This window comes from Argentina anserina, chromosome 5 (genome assembly GCF_933775445.1).
Source record: "Argentina anserina chromosome 5, drPotAnse1.1, whole genome shotgun sequence".
NCBI lineage: Eukaryota > Viridiplantae > Streptophyta > Magnoliopsida > Rosales > Rosaceae > Argentina > Argentina anserina.
This window is the reverse complement of record NC_065876.1, coordinates 235,168-256,034: the sequence shown is the minus strand read 5'-3', so window position 1 is coordinate 256,034 and position 20,867 is coordinate 235,168. Positions and strand designations below refer to the sequence as shown.

The 20,867-nt window shown below is 39.3% G+C and overlaps 5 protein-coding genes across 6 annotated transcripts; 3 read left to right on the top strand and 2 right to left on the bottom strand.

Annotated features, from left to right (window-relative positions):
• The first annotated feature begins 1,981 nt into the window (after positions 1-1,981).
• LOC126794655 (homeobox-leucine zipper protein HDG11) lies at positions 1,982-5,847 on the top strand. The gene is made up of 10 exons (XM_050521418.1): positions 1,982-2,319; positions 2,486-2,603; positions 2,772-2,960; positions 3,068-3,538; positions 3,620-3,721; positions 3,806-4,015; positions 4,129-4,309; positions 4,406-4,674; positions 4,779-4,868; positions 4,998-5,847. Exons 1-10 carry the CDS (start codon positions 2,213-2,215, stop codon positions 5,388-5,390), a joined length of 2,130 nt encoding a protein of 709 aa, XP_050377375.1. The 5' UTR covers positions 1,982-2,212; the 3' UTR covers positions 5,391-5,847.
• A 3,945-nt stretch (positions 5,848-9,792) lies between these two features.
• LOC126793617 (protein REVEILLE 7-like) lies at positions 9,793-12,623 on the top strand. 2 transcript variants are annotated; one of them, XM_050520185.1, is made up of 7 exons: positions 9,793-9,966; positions 10,122-10,218; positions 10,668-10,799; positions 10,920-11,031; positions 11,115-11,176; positions 11,307-11,702; positions 11,803-12,623. In XM_050520185.1, exons 2-7 carry the CDS (start codon positions 10,204-10,206, stop codon positions 12,406-12,408), a joined length of 1,323 nt encoding a protein of 440 aa, XP_050376142.1. In that variant the 5' UTR covers positions 9,793-9,966; positions 10,122-10,203; the 3' UTR covers positions 12,409-12,623. The 2 variants fall into 2 exon arrangements, with proteins under 2 accessions (XP_050376142.1, XP_050376143.1); XM_050520186.1 differs by having other exon boundaries at positions 10,561-10,799.
• A 284-nt stretch (positions 12,624-12,907) lies between these two features.
• LOC126793815 (organelle RRM domain-containing protein 6, chloroplastic-like) lies at positions 12,908-14,642 on the bottom strand. The gene is given in 5 exon segments (XM_050520446.1): positions 12,908-12,955; positions 12,957-12,998; positions 13,627-13,733; positions 13,859-13,927; positions 14,290-14,642. Coding segments are annotated over 5 exon segments (495 nt in total). The 5' UTR covers positions 14,519-14,642.
• Positions 14,643-14,774: 132 nt separating this feature from the next.
• Positions 14,775-17,275, top strand: LOC126794405 (uncharacterized). The gene is given in 6 exon segments (XM_050521117.1): positions 14,775-15,236; positions 15,238-15,397; positions 15,473-15,607; positions 15,790-15,872; positions 16,841-16,946; positions 17,042-17,275. Coding segments are annotated over 6 exon segments (939 nt in total). The 5' UTR covers positions 14,775-14,880; the 3' UTR covers positions 17,141-17,275.
• Positions 17,276-17,575: 300 nt separating this feature from the next.
• On the bottom strand, positions 17,576-19,590 carry LOC126794406 (NAC domain-containing protein 54). Its single transcript, XM_050521118.1, has 3 exons — positions 19,423-19,590; positions 18,932-19,218; positions 17,576-17,951 (listed from the first exon to the last, which is right to left on the bottom strand). Exons 1-3 carry the CDS (start codon positions 19,577-19,579, stop codon positions 17,592-17,594), a joined length of 804 nt encoding a protein of 267 aa, XP_050377075.1. The 5' UTR covers positions 19,580-19,590; the 3' UTR covers positions 17,576-17,591.
• Between the last annotated feature and the right edge of the window lie 1,277 nt (positions 19,591-20,867).

Genomic DNA, 20,867 nt, shown 5'->3' with positions numbered 1-20,867 from the left:
TAAAATATCCTGATTTGCTCTTTCTTTCTTTAATCGATAAGCACAAGATTCAAAATTGAATATGCAAATGTTTAGGAGAAAATCAAAAATACTCTAATGGAGTTTCGCAAGCTGGGGGTTATTACTCAATTCGATCAGCCAATTAATCAAATAATGAATTGTGTTCTTTTTAATTTGGCTCAAAACTCATTCATCAGTTTATATTTGACTTTTCTCACTAAAATTAAGACCTGGAAAAGGCCAAAATTTAGCAAAAGGTCATGATGAAGATTCAAAATCATTTTGTTTTGGGGGATTCTAGTTACACCTCTCAAATTGCTATTCATACCTCTCTTAAATTTTGTAAAAGTTTATTTCCAAGTTTACCCATTCACAATTAAGGATTTGTTTAAAAAAAAACTTATGTAACAAATCCGTATTAGATCATATTCCCATCATATTCTTCCATGTTCTAGGTTCTCCTTTTCTCATCATACACCTCTTCTAGCTGGTTGTGAATACGTTGAGAAGAATCTGAAAGTCCTTCAAGCCCAAGGAACTAATTAACCCTTAGCTTCCTCATTTCCATTTACAGAATCCTCAAAGTTCCTAAGCCTTCATATGATAAACCAGACCATATATTTGAGCTACCGAGACGTAGCAATTGCATAATTAACAAGAACAACATGTACTACTGGTATTAGAAATTATTTTTTGTTACGGTCTTGGGTTGAAGTGTTGAACAACAATGAAGTGTGGAGCTATAATCAAATCTATGACTTTGTATTAAACTGAAAGAAATCTAGTCATGACATGTTTATCTCTCTATTAGGAAAAATTGTTAGAAGAATTTAATTATAAAACTGGGTGGTTTGAAAAAATGATATGAATTGTGAAACAATGGAAGAGTTTGAGAGAGATCTAGTACATGCATACGGGTTAGAATATTAAAATATGGTGAAATTAGAAATTTGTTTTAATTTTTTTTGAAAAATATCTAAATAGCAATTTAAGAGATGCAACTAGAATAATCTTTTTGTTTTATGTATTATACATTATAATTTAAACATCAATTGATATTTTCTAAACGTTGTTTTATTTACATATTTATACAAATAAAATAATATTTACTCTGTTTGTCAAACCAACTCGATCGATCACCGGGAAGGAAACAAGTCAAGAGGATCGTAGCTAGTTTTGCTATAGGCTTCTGTACACCGTGTACGTGCAATGCTTAGCCTCAGCATGGTAAAAGTAAATTCAAAGGCCAGGCGGTTTTGACTTTTGTGCATGCTCCGTGTCCGTGATCTGTGTGAAAACGTTACAGCCAAGAATGGAAGGAAAATGATTGAATAAAAATGGCAAGTCAGCTCAAAATTAGAGGGAAGAGAAGGGTATGTGTGTCATTGCAGGTGGGGGTTGCCGGAAGACGACGACGGGTTCTCTTCTCCGGGGTAATAAAAGCTCTTACCTGGCAGTGAGTAGACGACTAGTCTCCTCTTCATATTGTTGTTGTTGTGTGTATTAGTAGCGCAGAGAGAGAGAGAGAGGCATCAAAATAAAGCCCTCGAATGGGGTGAGTGAGAATTTAATTCGCTGCTTCATTTCTCTCTCATACTTCTGGTGGAAACAATGCTTTTAAAACTCAAACTCATCAGTTACACTTTGGCAGACACATTATACAGTGCAGCAGTGCATCGGTGCATCAGTGAAGGAGTAGGAGGAGGAGAAGGAGGAGTAGCTTAACCCAGCCACCCTTAGTTTCTCTTCTCTCTAGCTTTCTCTCTTGCTTTGTTTGCTTGCCTAATGAGGACTCCATCATTCTATTTCTATCCAAGTCAAGTGCCATAACTTGCTCACTCTCCAAAATCAGTCCCCAATATATCATCTTATTAACATATGTTTCTACCTCTGCAGCCGCTTTTGCCCGATCAAATTTCAAACCTTTATCCAGTGCTAAAACCTCTCCTTCTTGGATTCCATATATAACTGCTCCCTCCCTCCCTCTCTCTCTTGCTATCTTTAATGCATTTCCTTAAACCCAACATAGTTTTCCCTTCTATATAATCCATACACAGACCCACAAAGTCAAAACCTCACTCTTGTTTGCTTGCTGTCTCCCTCTCTTGGGTTGTCGTTCTCTTTTCATATAATGTATATGACAAGAGCCTAGTTGCTCCTTCCCTCCTACTTTCTCGAGTTTTACTTCAAAAGCGAGAGTTGTTGGTGAGAAATGGAGTTTGGCGGTGGCTCCGGTGGAGACCACGATGGTTCAGACTCTCAAAGGAGGAAGAAGCGCTACCATCGTCACACTGCTAGCCAGATTCAGAGGCTTGAAGGGTAACCTCTACCTACTTACTATTCATTCATGTCCGCTTTTGTTTCTACCCTGAACGCTAAAGTTTCAATCTTTAATGCTGCTCTTTCAAAACAGAGTACTGTTTTGATTATGAGGTTTATGTAATCGGGGATGCTTCTAATTTTGTTTGTCTGTGTTTGAATGAAGGATGTTCAAGGACTGCCCTCACCCGGATGAAAAGCAGAGGTTGCAGTTGAGCAGAGAACTGGGCTTGGCACCTCGCCAGATCAAATTTTGGTTTCAGAACCGGAGAACCCAGATGAAGGTACACATGCACTACTTTCTCTTTTAAAGTTCTAACACTTAAGTTTTTAGCTTTAGAGGTAGCATCAATCGAGAGAGGTTTCTTTATGCGCTTTAGTCATTCATTGCTTTCATAGAAATATTTGCATATGGATTCTTGAATATTGTATTGATCGAACACGTACGGCAGGCCCAACACGAAAGAGCTGATAACTCTGCGCTTCGATCAGAGAATGATAAGATCCGATGTGAGAACATTGCCATCCGAGAGGCACTCAAAAATGTGATTTGCCCATCTTGTGGTGTCCCTCCCATTAATGAAGATAACTATTTCGATGAACACAAACTGAGAATGGAGAACGCCCAATTGAAAGAAGAGGTAACTATCACCTACTAAAGTTGGAATATATATAAAGTTCAATTGGATTTTGTGAAGCTGTATATGTATTTAGTTCATTTTGGGGTTGTTGGTGTGATGTTTTGCAGCTAGATAGAGTATCTAGTATTGCTGCCAAGTACATAGGGAGGCCCATTTCCCAGCTCCCACCAGTTCAGCCTATTCATATATCTTCTCTGGATTTATCGATGGCAAGTTTTGGGGGGCATGGGATGGGTGGTCCTTCTCTTGATCTTGATCTTCTTCCGGGGAGTACTTCATCTACCATGCCAAGTTTGCCTTACCATCCGATTGGCATTTCGGACATGGACAAGTCCCTCATGACAGATATTGCTGCAAATGCAATGGAAGAGTTGCTTAGGCTTTTGCAGACCAATGATCCTCTGTGGATGAAGTCATCAACTGATGGCAGGGATGCCCTTAATCTTGAAAGCTATGAGAGGATTTTTCCTAGAGGTACTCCTCATTTGAAAAATCCCAATCTTAGAATTGAAGCATCTAGAGCTTCTGGTGTGGTAATCATGAATGGTTTAGCAATAGTCGACATGATGTTGGACCCGGTAATTGCTCTTCTACATCCCTCTAAGCTACAATTCACAAATCCATAAATTTCTTGTAATCTAATAGTTTTAAGTTTGCAGAACAAATTTGGGGAGCTATTTCCGACAATTGTATCAATGGCTAGAACAATTGAGGTGATATCGTCTGGAATGTTGGGTAGTCACAGTGGCACTTTGCAACTGGTAAGTGGCTATAAATCTTGATACTTCCTTTTGCTTCATGCGACTCTACGAGTTATGTAGTTCTCACTTAAGGATGTTGTGTAGATGTACAAAGAGTTGCAGCTGCTTTCACCATTAGTACCAACTCGAGAGTTCTACTTTCTTCGATACTGTCACCAAATTGAGCAAGGCCATTGGGCTGTTGTCAATGTTTCTTATGATTTTCCACGTGATAACCAGTTTGCAAATCAATGTCGAACTCATATGCTTCCTTCTGGATGCTTGATTCAAGATATGCCTAATGGATATTCCAAGGTTGCCTCCACAACTAAATTTATTGATATCTAATGTATGCATGTATCCAAACCTGTGGATTTATGCTGTATGTTCATCTTATTTACTTGCTCTTGTCAAATGCTGTAAATTAGGTTACTTGGGTGGAACATGTTGAAATAGAAGAGAAAGCCCCAATTCATCGACTTTTTAGAGATCTTATTCACAGCGGACAAGCATTTGGAGCTGAACGATGGCTTGTCGCTCTTCAGAGAATGTGTGAACGATATGCATGCCTAATGGTTTCAAGCACTTCTACTAGAGATCTTGAAGGAGGTAGCTAGTCCAACTTCAGCTATAATTACAATGATAATTGATCTTCAGTATCTTTGTTTTCTTTATCTAAACATCTCTATTTTCCCTGACAATCAGTGATCCCGTCACCTGAAGGCAAGAGAAGCATGATGAAACTTGCCCAAAGAATGGTGAACAACTTTTGTGCAAGCATTAGCACATCTAATGGCCATCGATGGACCACGATTTCTGGTATGAACGAGGTTGGAGTGCGCGTGACCATCCATAAAAGCACTGATCCTGGTCAACCCAATGGTGTGATTCTTAGTGCAGCTACTACCATTAGACTCCCACTATCTCCACAAACTGTCTTCAACTTTTTCAAGGATGAAAGAACTCGACCTCAGGTACTACCGAATGCATATGCTTGTTGGATAAACTTGAAAATCAATTCATGTTCATATGTCTGATCAACCAGATGAAGTAATTCTATATCTATTTTTTTCCCTAGTGGGATGTCCTTTCAAACGGCAATGCAGTGCAAGAGGTTGCCCATATAGCAAATGGTTCGCATCCAGGGAACTGCATATCTGTTCTCCGAGTAAGACCAGATATAAACTAGTTTCTGCTCTATTTTGCCCGTCTTCAATTGTTAAAATTGAATTTCCCGATGTTTTGAAGGGCTTAATATGTTATCTCTTATATATATGTATGTAATATGTATGTGTAGGCCTTCAACACTAGCCAGAACAATATGTTGATACTCCAGGAGAGCTGCATAGACTCATCAGGGTCACTAGTTGTGTACTGCCCAGTTGATCTTCCAGCCATCAACATTGCAATGAGCGGGGAGGATCCTTCATACATTCCTCTACTACCATCAGGATTCACCATTACACCTGATGGGAGGCAAGACCAGGGGGACACATCTGCATCGACCAGTAGTGGTTCTAACATAAACCTCATAGGAGGCAGTGGATCACTGATTACAGTGGCATTTCAAATTCTAGTGAGCAGTTTGCCCTCGGCAAAGTTGAACATGGAGTCGGTGAATACAGTTAACAACCTCATTGGCACCACCGTGCAGCAAATAAAGTCTGCCTTGAATTGTAGTAGTTCCTGATCAATCTAGTCCCCAGACAGTGGTACGTATCAGCAATATCATGAATATCTGCTAAGCCCAGCTAGCTTTCTTCTGGTGCAACTGCATGCATATGCCGCAATCCTTAGTTACATGTGGTGATGGGTGAGATAGTCAGAGTGTTTTGAATTGGGAGGGCTGGTGGTATAGAATTAATGGTACCTGGGGACAAAGCATATGGGGTTTGTTGGGAGTTTGAATGCTTCCTCATCAAGACCTGAAGCTCTTCATTAATTTACTGTGCATTGCTGCTGCTCTTACCAGTTGTGTTTTTGCTTCCAAGCCTCATTACAGTTCACACCAACTATTTTTTCTGTGAGGGGTTTTACAGTCATTTTGTATTTTTGGCATGGCAAGATTAATAAGGTCAAGTTAGTAGTATAGAAAGAGGTAAGTCAAGAACGCACCACACAAGTCTTTCTGGCTCTCGATCTCCGTTGCCGATACTTAGTCCGGACGGCCAGAAAGATACTATGTGGTTCGGGCATTGACTTCCTCATCCGGCTTCTTCTTTTCTTTGTACGTTCATTCGATCAACATTATTCATATATTTACAAGTATCGGTCTCTTTCTGATTTCTCAGACCACGTACCGTGAATGCTGATAAACATGCATGTTTGTACTTAATATTTCTAGTTCAAGGTTGATGCAGTACGTCTTGGAAGCTTGATTTGATAATTTGATATATGATGTATTGATATCAGACCAGCTTGTAACTGACTCAGAGTAACTGCGCAGCAACCTGGCCGGCCAGGAAACAGTTTTAGTCGATGGATCAGTACGTGCTAGTAAGTTGTTACCCAAAATAAATTCTGGGTTTGTTTGAAGAATGTTAGCTAGTTGGCAAGCTAAGCCAGCAGCAGCACAGTGCATACGTGATCGATAATAATCGTGTGTCGGAACTTTTCATAAATTCTTGTACGTCTCCAACTGTAGGCAATTAAGCATGCATCTGCGAGAAATGAAACAATTAAGTATGAAGTATGTAGGTCTGTCTGTCTGTCCGTCTCATAAAAACATCGACCATCGATAATTCAATAATTGCATGGAGCTAGCTAGCGCTGCTCTTGTACTGTATATACTAGAGATATACTGACAATACGTACTGCATGTATGTGCCGTTTTTGGAAACCAAGAGTTCAAAACCACACCTCAATAGTTGGGATCCTTACCAACATCACAAGCCCACGCTCCCAACAACAGTTCTTGGCCCAAATTTGTGTATCTTGACAATTTGGCCCAAAATCACTCACATTTAATCAAATTGCATTTTCGCCGTGTGAATCTATGAGAGTGAAATATCCTTATTTTTCTCTAAAATAAAGAACAGTTAAAATACAGAGAAGCTGTTGGAGTTACTCTTAGTCAATAAAGTGGTTTGCAACTAGTTAGTTGAGCAGGCACCCGTGACTCATATATTCATTCGAGAGACGATAAACATGCTTAATAAATAAGTACGTACTTGACAAATTATTAACAGTTGCAATAGACAGATAGATAGATACGTTGTTAGTGAATTATAGTGTAAAACCCGCGCGGAAAGACTAATTACTAGTTGCACATCCATAATCTCTATCCATTATTGATGGATGATCAAGATGGTGGTGTGAGAGTGAGGAGACTCGGAAGAAGAAGTGAGTGGTATTGAGGAGTTAGGAGTTGGGTACGTGCCACATCCATCCCGCCCCAATTAATATCGTTCACATTTTATAATCTTTTTTTTTTTTGACAATTTCACATTTTATAATCTAGTATAGAGAAATTCTTTTGTGCGCTAACTGCATCACCTGTCATATACCCATCCAATAGAAAATAGACACGTGTTAACGTTATCCCACCTCCATCCGGCCAAGCCCGTTGCCGAGCTCGGGGGAGACCATAGGGCCCTGGACGGTAGCGGCGAGGTTGGGATCGGAGACGGGGAAGGAATTCACGGCGAAAGTGGCGGCCATGAAGCCGAACTGGGTAGAGGAGCTGGAGGGTGGAGTCGTAGTGGCGGACGGCGACGAATTGGGAGAAGGTGAAGTTGGCGGTGGAGTTAGAGGAGGGAGAAGGTGAAGTTAATCTGGGAAGAAAAGAGGAAGAAGATGAAGAGACGAGAATTATGTTGAGACACGTGTCGATTGGTTATTGGATGAGTATATGACAGGTGATAACAGACTAGCTAAGCCAGAGAGAGAATATAGAAGGAAAGAAAGTAGGTAAAATAGTGATCACGAGTCCAACTCCAACTCCAAGGGATCGATCCAATATGGCCTTGTGATAATGTAATTACTATTTTAGAGGTATGCGACTTGGTTTCGGCGTTTTAGGGCCACATGTCCATCACCCTTTTCACTTCAACGCTTTCATACTTGGCCTACAAAACAAATACTCAGCACTTCCAGAACTCTGTGCAAACTTGTGGTTGCTGAATTTCGACCCCTTTCTTTTTCCTTCTTCTTAATATCTTTCTGGCTTCGGGCCTACCCTATTTTTAGTGGCCTCCACTTCACCGTCTATTATTTATAGGTAGTCATCCGCCATCACATAAATTTTAAAAATACTAATATATAATATCCATTGATTAAGCCAGACAAACTTTTTTTCTTTTCTAAGCAATTATTACACATAAGTTAAGCAGATAGATATCTGAATCTTTGTAGATAATTTTGTTTTTCATCACTATAGCAAAACCGCAGTACGTACCGACCGGAACCACAAATACGGTATCACAATTTCACAATTATCTTATCAAAAATCTAACTCGAAACATTAGATATTAGTAACCCTAAAGAATTGTAAACAATTGAGATAAATTAACTAGTAAACTGTTTTAGGTTTTCTCACTTTAATGTAGGCAGATCTTAGGTCACAATCGAACTAAATTAACTAAACTAGATGACATATCATGTTTAGCGTTCGAATCCTAAGAGATTATTAGTAATAATAGAGAGGTATGAAAGTAATGAAACAAAATATGTATGTGAAAGAGGAAATGGAAATTATTCGGATCATTTCTTAAAAAACAAAAAAATTATTTTGCTAAGTAAAGAAGATAGAGAGAAAGTGGGGTAGGGTGGGGGCGTGGCATTGAAATAGGGATGCCAGGAATGACGAAAAGGGCAGCTGAGGTGTCTATAAAGCGCAGATAGACTCTAGTGCGGGTCAGCTAATTATATTTGTTTTCCCTTTGTTTGTTTTAAATTTAAGGATAAAACCTCACACGTCTCTATTGTCGGTAGTAATCACATCCACTTCCCATCCATTACACATTACTAAGGAGAAGATCAAAGGCTGAAGTGAGTGATGTCCATGCCTCTGCCTGCCCCAACCCACCCTTCTTTGTCCCTCCTTGTTTCTTGTGGCTAAGATATTTTTTCTACTTTCTTCCTTTTTCTTTTCTAATAATTGAAAATAATTTTAAATGTAACAACAATTTTTACCAATGAGCTCTTCCTAACCACTTAGAAGGTAATGAGGTGGAAAATCATGTCTTTGCTAATCACAAGGTGTGCGATTCGACTCTTTGCATGAGTTCGGGTGGCAAGCTAACGGCGGCCCTTATTAGGCAAATGTGTTTGGTATGTAGTGTTTATTATCATACCCCGTGGCGATGCAAGGATTAGTCAGCTCTGCTGAAATACCATGTATTGGTGTGTTACCTAATCTAATTAAGGCTAACTCCCAATTAAAAAAAAAGTTATTCCTCACAAAAAAATACGTCTCTGCTGTTACTCTGACTTGTATGATCGGTAAAGACTCATGTAACTATATTAAATAAATGATTCATGCGGCTTTCAATTATAAAGCATAGACCACTGTAACCAGGTCAAGTAGTACATATAGTACTAGTTTGATAAAACAGTTTATCATGAAACAAATTGAAGCTGTTAAATTGAAAAGGATATCAAGATATATATATATATATATATATATATATATATATATATATATATATATATATATACTCCAGTAGAGATGCTTTTACCTGTCGACTTAACAGGAGCAACACTCACCCCACAATATCAGTGCAATTGGTAAGAGGTAGTTTTGTTGTTGGATAGACCAAAAAAGAATATCGGGGAAATCTAATTATAGTAAAAAATGGCTCCTTCTTATCCAGTAGACAGGAATATTATGTTCCACAAAAAATAAGCTGGTGTTGCCTTTTGTTTTGTTTTAATAATAAGAACCTGGAGAAAAAGCGAAAAGGTAGTAAAGTGCGTTCGTTCTCAGCCACAAGCTCGCTTCTCGATTTTTCCATTTCACATAATTCTAAATTATCGAAAAATACTCAGTGACGTGGCATCCCCTCCTTTAACCTCTCCGTTTCTTTATAACCCTCCTGATATTCAATCTCCCCTTTCTCTCTTACCCTTCTCTTCTCTTCTCTTCTCTTCTTCGGATTCCGATTCCGATTTGGACTCGTTCTCTCTTCTCTTCTCATTCTCTGCTGCTTGTCGTCTGTTCCCCGATCCTCTATCTCTCCGGAGAAGCTGAGGCTGTCTCACTTTGCCGCCGACCAGACAGGAGTCTGATCTCAGTTCTTGCTTTCACACAACACAACCTTGTTCAGGTATGTTTCTGATTGATCTGATCTACATAAAACCTGAATAACTTCCGAAAATAGAAACAAAATTAATTGGATCAGGAAGGTTCCTTTGCTGTTATATTTGTCTATTGCTGTTTTCCGTTTCCCACTAATTAATGGAAGCTTGTTTCGATTTACAGGTGTGCTGTGGTGGGTTGAGGCTTGAGATTTAATTTGGAGTGACGTGTTCTGCTGTGTTTTTCTGGCAAGATATACAGAGAGATGGCTCTTCTTGAGGTTTGTATATGCAATCGCTTACTTTACTCTTTCCCACCTACTGGTTATGTTGATTTACTTTGATTTCAACTTGCTGGGAATGATCTTAATTCTCACTGCCGCCTCAGATAGCTGTTTCAATTGATGTTTTGACTTCTTTATCCATATTTTTAGGATGGTTTGATACATGTTCACATAGATTTCATGGATTGGATTCATGCACACCATCAGATTTAACAGTGATGAATCTGTTCATGTTTGTCCTTGATTGTTTTACTCAAAACAGCTTGTGTGTTGTATGCATGATTTCTGGTGGGAGATGCTTGTTTGATTTGGCTAGTCATCTCATATAAGTTCCTGCAGGATTATTTTGCATCAGAACTGAATTCTGTACTTATGAACACCAGTTCTTCACTGGGTTTGACTATGTTGGATAAAAAGTATCAACCCAACTTTTTACTTGAACATAGGATCAGAGTGAAGCCACGGGATCAAATGCCTCTCTTGCAGCTGGCAATTGCAGTTCTAAAGGCGACGCCCAATCAAATTTGATGACTGAACTCAAGGACAATTCTTCATTTGGAAATGACCAGACACTCAAGGTTGCTTTCTTTCGATACCGAGATTTCATGTCTGCAGCATTCTTTTTTCTTATTGATCCTAAATTTTTATATGTTCTGAAGTTTGGCTTAACACTTGTCTGAATTTCGCTGGTTCTACAGGTCAGGAAACCTTACACAATTACCAAACAAAGAGAGAAATGGACAGAGGAAGAACATCAAAAGTTTCTTGAAGCCTTGAAATTGTATGGCCGAGGTTGGCGTCAAATAGAAGGTAAATTCAGTGCCAGCCAAACTACTCTACTCTTATCTTGGTTACACTAGTGGTTGCTAAAGTTCCATCTTATCCACATACAGAACATGTAGGCACCAAAACTGCTGTTCAGATACGAAGTCATGCACAGAAGTTCTTCTCTAAGGTCTTTTAATGCTGTTTAATCTTGGACCTAATTTTTCCATTACCTAACATGTATGGATGATTTTGAAACTTCTCGTTCGAGCAGTTGAGGTTCTGTGTCATTAGTTAACATGTGTCTTACAATACCGTAGGTAGCTAAGGAGTCACCTGGAACTGGTGAAGGTTCCCTCAAACCAATTGAAATACCTCCGCCGCGACCAAAACGGAAGCCTATGCATCCTTATCCACGTAAACATAATGGATCACCAGAAAGGAGGTCACCATCCCCAAATTTTTCAGTTGCTGAGAAAGGCCAAGAATCCCCCACTTCAGTATTTTCTGTACCTGGTTCTGATGTAATTGGGTCTGCCACTTTGGACCAGTATAACAGGTCTCGTCCTTCAACTTCATATACTACTGACATGCGATCAACTAGCTTGTCCCATGGTGAAAAGGAGAATGACTATGCGACATCCAACCCGTCCCCTGATGTAGCAAAAGAATCTATGCCACCTGCTGACTCGACCTTGGACAGAACCTTTTCCATGGTATGGTGAACACTTCCATTTGTTTTCTTCATCTATTTATTCTTGTATGTGTGTTGTGGATTCTGACTGGTGTCATCCTTCTACTCTTATGTATATCCAGAAAGATGAATCGGCTTCCGGGTGCGCTTCAAATACTGAAGGAGATGCAGCAGCCATAATGGGCGTTTCCATGAGCATTAAGCTTTTTGGGAGGACAGTTTTGGTGTCAGATCTACATAAACAATCGTCTCCTAGTACCAAGGACTGCAATTTGTCGATATCTAAGGCCAGAACAGATAATAATGAGAGTGATAGTGGTAAGTGTGGTCAACCATTACTATGGGATCAATCGGACACACGCTTGTCGCTTGGTGGATTAGTTAGTAATTGGAATTCTTTGGCATCTGGTTCTACAAAAAACAGGGTGGAACACCAAAATGGGAACCCAGAGTCTCTGCAGGCCAATCCGGATGCCTCTCCTCCCTTTCCATGGTGGATTAATCTACCATTTTGTCAGGTTCTGCGTGTCGATTCTTGTACTTCAAATGATGGGTTAGATAGTTCAAATGATTCTTTATGTGAACGAGCTCGTAGCGTTGTTGAACCCTGCAATTTGAGGAAGGGGTTTGTACCATACAAAAGATGTTTAGCAGATACGAACAGGAACTCATCAGTCATTGTATCTGAAGATTCGAGGGACAGGCAAAGGGCTCGTGTTTGCTCTTAATTTTCAGTCACAAGTCGCGTCTGTATTTTCAGTTTTCTTTAGTTTTTTGTTTTGTTTCTTCCCACTTGAAAGGCGTATATTGATTAATTGATTGTAGTGAGAGGGAATAAGTAATCTGAAAAGCAGCAGCTGAATAATGACTCACGATATCAAGAGAATGTTCGAGCAGAAATCGGTTCGAGCAGTTTTTTGACATCTGAAATCATTTATCTCTGTTCGGATTCATTCTCTACTTTCTTTCAAGAAAATGAAATGATTCAAAAGAAGTGGGTCATTTTTACTAGTTGAGCTGTGTGCTCGGTTAGCTAGGACTGGGCGAGTAATTGATGTTTGCACCCTGCAGACGAGGAAACAATTGTAGAATAGCACTGCAACACTCTTCCAAGATAGATGCAAAAACAGAATTCTCCCATTTATGGTAATTGAATCCAAAGAAAGAGAATTCTACTTGCCATTCTAACTGAGTTGCAAACGGGATAAAAATGGATACTCCACATTTTTAATACCGTCCTGGGTTCTGTTTGAGGGATTGCCGCAGCTCTGATCTGGGTTTTTGCCTTTTCAACAAATATCACTCTGCCATCCAGAAACTGTAAAGAAACAATAGAACAGAGAACAAAGGTTATTCTTTGTTTTGGAAGGTTGGAACACTTCATATGTCAAAGTTGTAAAGGAAATATCAGAGTTAATATGAGAATACGTTCAGTTCCACCCATTGTCGTATGATAAAAGAAGTGAGGTCCAAATCAGATCATTTGGGCTGGTCAAGCAGACTGCTGCATCCTGCCTGGCTAAGGTGAAAACCATGCTTTTCCTATTGAAATTATTCTAAATAACACGCTTTAATTTCATAAACTGAATATTACATAATGTCCCAGTGACCTTATAACTAATTATAAGCTGAATATAATATATTAGAACATGTTAAGTTTCAATAGAAATCTGGAAACTTTGAAGAGAATGTTTGAAAGATTATCAACATGTTATAAATCAAACCAATTCAAACTACATAAAAATGTTCACGCAAGAATATCAGACCAAGGAGTGATCCTCCCCTGTCATGAAGATACTAACGGTGATCTCTTAATCACATAACAGTCCGGACAGCCTAGGCAAACATGATGACATATCACACGAGAGCAGAGCACGACTTCAATTCTAACATGTCATTGCTGTTATTTCCTAGTTACTGTTGATGATTTCAGAATTCGGGTTTACCTTTCCATGCATTCCATCGATAGCCTTTTGAGATTCCTCCTCGGTTTCATAGCGTAGGAATGCAAATCCTCTTGGCCTATTTGCTATCCTATCCATCACCAAATTGACTGCAACATGAAGACAAACTATTTCTCAAGAAGAAAATAAACCCAAATACCAAGCAGCAGACACTTATAAGCAGGCACAATTAAACTAAGAGAAGGTACATTTTTTGTTGTTTTCACAATCTCACCCTCTACAAGTTGTCCAAAATTTTGGAAAGCATTTCGCAGACTTTCTTTGGTGGTACGAAACGAAAGACCTGCATGACAAAGCACACCAATTAGTAGTGCGTGTAAGTTTGTTACGATCTTGATTCAAACTTCTCGGATCTAAAAACAGCGAGCGCTCATCTGAAACAATAAAAAAAAAGAAAAAAAAAAGGGAGTGCTGGCTAAACCCTTATCCCAAATACATAAACCATCCATCAACAACTTTAAACCTCTTCAAGTATGAAGCTTTTCATACATGTAAGCTTCAACTTGAGTCTACTTGATGAGGCTTATTGCCGGAATCAACAAGAGTAGAGTTGCAATTCCATACCATTGACGAACACTAAACAGCCATTAGATGATGCATATCAGCATCAAAACTTTCAATCTACTAGGAAGAGAGAAAGCTAACCACTGACATAGAGCTTGTTCTTGGCAGAAAACGAAGACGGCGACGCCGGAGAAGAAGAAGAAGAAGAAGTCGCTAATGGTACAAAGCTCCTCTTTTTGTGTGTGGTAGAAAACGAAAGCCTGTAAGTGAGGCAATCTACAGAGCCCAATCTATGCTCTGCAAATTGGGTGTCCCTGCTACTATCAACCCAAGCCTTTGGAGCACTTGCCAGCACCAAGCTCGTCGCCATTTCTCATACGAACGAAACAAACATACAAACAAGTGCTATCCTTTGAAATGCTTTCAGTATTGTGTGGTGTTTTTTACTTTTACAGCACACAACAGTGTTATCTGTAAATGAGAAACCACGTAGGGGTACAACTGTCCTTCCTTAATGTTCACGACCATCTTCGGCTGGACTCCTGGAATATCCGGCACTAATCCGACAATAACTCGGGCGTCTCACCTCTGTGCACCCGAAAAGGCCGAGTACGAGCCGAGAGCTATCCGATACGTTCGGAGATCTTATCAGAAAGACAGTTATACCCTCTGTATATCTTCCGACTTGAAATGGTTTTGAGGTGGTAAAAGAAGAGGGGTGGCTACTTTGTGATGAGAAGACCGGCGGTGCTGTACCACTATCCATGCCCGGACGGCGCGTTTGCTGCTCTGGCGGCCCATCTCTATTTCTCAGCCAAGTCCATCGAACCCTTCTTCTTCCCTAACACCGTCTACAGCCCCGTCACGACGCAAAGCCTCCCTCTTTCTGACATCGACGACCTCTACCTCCTCGACTTTGTGGGCCCACCCGGGTTTGTCCAGGAGGTCTCCGCCGAGGTCCCCAACGTCGTCGTTTTGGACCACCACAAGACCTCGATCGGGAGACTCGGCGGCGACAATGTGACGAGCGTTTTGGATATGAAGAGGAGCGGGGCCACCATTGCTTTCGATTATTTCAGGGCCAAGGTTGACGGCGGCGAGGTTTGACGGCGTTAAGAGGCTGTTTGAGTACATTGAGGATGGGGATTTGTGGCGGTGGAGCCTTCCGGATAGTAAAGCTTTCAGTAGCGGATTCAAAGATTTGAACTTGCAGTACGACGTCGGATTGAACCCGGCTCTGTTTCAACAGGTAACTTTTGCTTTGCTTTGCTTCATGTGAGAGTGAGTTAGTTACTAGTTGGTTTATAATGTGATTGTTGGGCAGCTTCTATGTTTGGACTTGGAGTGTTTGATCAGTCGAGGAGTGGCGAGCTTATCAGAAACGCAGAAATTGATAGACAAAGCTCTGAGTCAGTCTTATGAAATCAAGCTCGGAGGTGGAGCTTTCGGTCATTGCTTGGTAAATTTAGTTTGGATGTATCTATCTTTTTCACTGTGCATCACTCATCACATTAGAAAAGAAGGCAAATTTATCAGACTTGCAAAATCTTGCAAATGCCTGGCCTCTTATTTGAGTTACTGCAGAAGAGATGGGACATTGGTTAGAACTTAGAAGGCATAATTTTATGTTTCTTCTTGTAGGCTGTGAATGCAGATTCTATATCAGAGTTGAGGAGTGAACTCGGACATCAGTTGGCTACTAAAAGCCGCAGTCTCAACTTACGGTATGTGGCTATATAATTATGAACTTGATATATGTGAATCATTTTTCTCGGATTTTTGTTTTTTGTTCACTTTTGCCTTAAACATTTCCAGCCTATCTCATCTTATCCAGTTATCCCCACTTGGATTACAGGATTATTGATGCAGTGGCACCTATAACTGCTGCTGATTGTGTTTATCTGCATTACTTTCTACTCTCTATAATTATAATTCTCAAACAATGCTGCATGCTGGAAACTATCAACCACAAGTGACTAAAGCCAACTAGCCAAGTATATCTCATATAGCCATATAGGAGGGGCACTGGGGCAGTTCTCATTTTTTTTATTGGCTTGTTACTCTTACTATTGCAGTAGACTCTTTCTTTCATTATATATTAAATAGAAAAAAATTGAATAGGTTCAAATCAAATAATACTAAGAGAAACTTAGAAATCAAAAATCTCACAGTATGCAGGAGGAATGTTAATGTTGAACCGTTGAAGTTCACCAAAGCTGGGTGTGGGGAAACAAAATTCCAATTCAGAAACTACCTACTAGGGGTAAACAAAACTAAAGAGAACCAATGCTAAACTCCAGCAAGACTACCGTCTTAAGATAAGATAGCAGTAAGTCGCATAACTCATTAAAAGACCTTGACCATGTGTGACACAACCCCATAACCTATAAAATTAGACAATAGCCCGGTTAAGGGAGATCGATATTTGCGGTCTTTTGTTAGTTTTACTGTCCATTGTTTTCTTTTCTATTTTATGAAGTTGTGCAGTGCAAAAGCATTGTAAATATACTTAATTTCGGTTTCTTAGTGCAAGTCCTGCTCCCTTTTCATCACCCCCTGTGCTTTTTTGTTGATTTGGTTTAAAATTGTTTGTGGATAAACAGCAACTTGTTTAATTATGTATGTGTATGATGGTCGTCTGCTTTCTTCCTTGCATTTCACTATCATTCTTTTTGTTTGAAATTATATCTAGGGGTATCGGAGCTGTTGTATACAAGGTTCCTGAGCTTGAAAATGAAGAATTGCTAAAGATAAGCCTTAGAAGTGTGGACAGTGAAGACACAACTCCCATCTCGCAGGTTTTTGCTACACCTCGTGCATTGTTTGATTATGTATACATAGAAACACCAACTTGTATGTTAGTGTTGAAATGCATCTTGCAATGCCTTCTCAGGAATTTGGAGGTGGTGGACATAGAAATGCTAGTTCTTTCATGATAAGCTCCGCAGAATTTGAGCAGTGGAAGGTTGACCAAGCAATCATTGCCGGCTGAAATTTGTCGAAATGTTTATCTCTCTGCCTTATTTAGTTCGGTGAAAATGTGAAACATACAGATAAATGTTAATGATATCGAAATCCCGATGTCAACATAAATGCAATTAGTGACTTAAATTGTTGAGTAACGAGTATAAATTGAAGGATAAACGATTACATGCAATGATATGTGTGCTTTTATTCCACTTGTAACACCCAAAGTAAGCACCTCAGGAGAAAGAGTTGAACATCACAAAATCTTTAGACTAGTCATGTGATTCATCCGTCTGAAGAAACCACCAACCAAACCAAACCAAGCCAATTGAAGATAGTTAATCTACACAAAGATTTTCGTTTTTTTTTTCTGAAATGGAGCAAGTTTCATTTTATTGTAGGGAAGTGTTATTTACCACCAATCACCAGCAATGTTCTCCCATATATAAATGCAGTCATCTTTGAATAGTGAACGTTTATGTTGTGAAGGCCACATGAGACTGAGAGAGGTCGACTTCAGCAGTTGTGCCATTAATTTGAGGAGTGTTAGAACAAGACCATGGATCATCTGTAATGAACTGCATCCACGAGTCGTCCTTTTCTTCTTCCTCCAAGTCCTGCAGACATAACGACGATGACACCCTCGGAATATTTTCTGGCGACAAGGTTTCAGTACTACAGTGATCGTTATAATGTAGACCTCCTGCTGCTAATAATTGCGAAGATCTTTCATGAATTAACTGCGATACATCGCTACTGCTACTTTGCCCTCCTTGCTCTTCATTCTCCGTACATATTCCATTTTTCTTGAACACGCGACACAATGCAAAAGAATCCTGCATCCGTTTAGTGATCGATCGTCAACCGAGATAGAGATAAATAAGTGTTCGTTATACCATGTTGGAAGCCAAATGCAAATTAATATCTGAAAATCGTAAATAATATTAAATTAATGTATTCCTTAATCAATATAATACAATTGAAGCTAGATGAAATATGCTTATGTTTTTAGACTTTAGAATAAAGTAAAAAGTTACCAACACCTTCTTACACAATCAAAGTGGGGAGTGATACAGAAGAGGAGAGGATGGTTTGCTTTTCGTGGTTTGAATAATCTACATTAGTCTATTACTAATAGAATCTCCAAATCTTGATCATGCAATGACAGGTTGAAAGATGGTGAATAGATATTGGATGATTCATATGGACTTTTTAAACAAATGTATTAAGAAGCTTGAGAAGGGGTTAATCATATTTGAATCATAGAAACAATTGTACTTTTGTCTCAGAAGAGATCGATATCACAACTGATGCAAGCAACGAATATTTGTTTACGCCTCTTATAAGCTAATTCGATCATATATAGAGAAAACAAAAGCTAACTAAGAAAAATGTAATGGCCCTACTATACATTCCATGCAACTCATGCAAGTTTTACGTTCCTGGATAGATTCTTCATGCCTCATTAACTATAACACATCCGTCTCTGATCTATCCAAAGTAATTAATGTTGATTAGAGGATATGTACAGATTGGTTAGCTGGGCATAGTAAGCTTTAACCTGCCTTTGCGTCCCACGCTGTAAAAAGATCGAGGTGGAAATTAGAAACGAAAGCGCGCAGTAGAAAAAAGAAATGCTTTTCTCTCTTGCTCGGGCTAAGTAGTCTCTTCGAATGTGTTGCTTTTCATGTTTAATAGAGCTGGCATGACTCATGTGCACGTCAGTAATTCTTGACTGATGTCCTGATCGATATGATGCAGCAATGCAAACTACTGATGATATAAATAAGAGAGAATTGATGAACAATTAACGTACCTGAATTCCGGCAGAGGTGTCGTCAAGGCAATCGGCCTTGTCATCTAGGCGATACTCATGCATGACCCAATCGGTTCGGATTCCCTGAGGGGCTCGGCCTTTGTAGTAAACCAGCGTCTTCTTCATTCCGATGGCTCGATTCTGGGATGATACTCTCCTGTCTTTGCCAGTGGATTTCCAGTATCCAGCTCTCGTTGCTCTATTTGTTCTGAATCCATTTGGGTATTTCCGATCACGGGGTCCAAAGAAGTACCACTCCGGGTCTCTACTTGGCAAAAATGACTTCTCTGCATGTGTTTTTGATCAGTTCGTAAATTAACATCAGCTAACTTAATTGCTAACCAAAGACCTCCGCAGATAATTTGTTAAAACTTCTTAACCAAATAATAATAATAATATATTATCTAGCTAGTAATGAGAACGGCAATATACGAAGAATGCGGATGTGATTAATTAATATATGGAAGAGGCCAGAAGGTAATAAGCTAGACCTGCTAATTCCCAGGGCTCGCATTTGTAGAGATCAACTTCAGGAATAATATCAAGCTCAATCTCTTGCCCGATAATCTTCCTCTTCAGATAGTAATTCACGAGCTCTTCGTCCGTCGGATGGAACCTAAATCCGGGAGGTAACCCCACCGGAGCCATGTTTGTGTTGCTTGATATCGGTGGATAATGCTTTAAGTACGTAGTAGTGTACGTTGATGATCTAAAGTTCTAAACTAGCTTGCTGCCCCTGCCCTTCACCGTACGCCTTGTTCGATCAAGCTCTTGCGGCTAGCTAGTATCGCAGTGGTACTATTATATATCTGCTGGCTGTGATGATTGTATGCAATACACAAACAAAAGGATTCAAAGCCCCTTGTCTTTGGGTCTTTCTTCCTCACTCCTCATCCCGGCCTATCGCTTTATCTTTTCCAGATTCTAGACAAACGTTCTTCTTACTGCATTCAAAATTCCAATTATTAACTACGGATTTCATGATTATTTGTTCGCGACATACAGAAGTATAAATTTAAAATGCTATTCGCCTAAAACTAAAACGTGCTTAATCTGATCTAAATATTGGTTCATAGTGTACGACTACTAGCTTGTAGGTACGAAAATATATACGAGATAAGTAAAATTGAGAACAAATACACATTACGTACATCATATATGGTTAATTAATGAAAGAATGATATGATTGAACCCGGCCAGGAATATGTATGGAGGTAGCTTTCCTATATATACTTTCAAACCTAATAATTACTCAGCAAATTCGATCTTCTACCTATCTTCTTACTTTGGTCTTAGGCATGCCCATGGTTACACTTTAATTTTTCCAGGCCTCCCCTTTTATCCATTTCACGTCTTTAGCTTACCGTGATTCTTACCAGATCTTGCTAGCTAATTGATTGCAATTTTGCTAAAGTGCTCGGAAAAAGAAAGGTTCTTCTTTGACATCTACCAGTTCACCTTTTCAGAATATATATGTTATAGGGAGTTAGCTAGCTTCATTTTTGTCTTGCTCCCTTCTTTTACTTTACTATTACTAAATCTAAATCGACGATATACCGATCTGCTTTACTTATTGCCGGTTAGAACTTAGAAGAGACAAATATTCAAATTATCAGCTTTCATATACACTAGACTACTAGCTAGTGCTGGTACTGATGATCAAAACGAACCAGTTATAGTTGCTTATTATGGTAAGTGAAATTATAGATCGAGTGACGTAGTATGTTTGTAAACAATGAAAATTAAATGCTGAAGCACGTTTACATTATTTGAATAATAATGAAGTTCTAAGTGTGATATATTATAGTTAGTATTTTCAGGGCCAATAGTTCTGGCTGGTCTGTTTTCCTTTCGTGTTTGTTTGGGCTAATTGCCCCATTTGTACCCAAATGAAAGAAAAATCTAAAGACGACCTTGCCGTTTGGAATTTGGATTA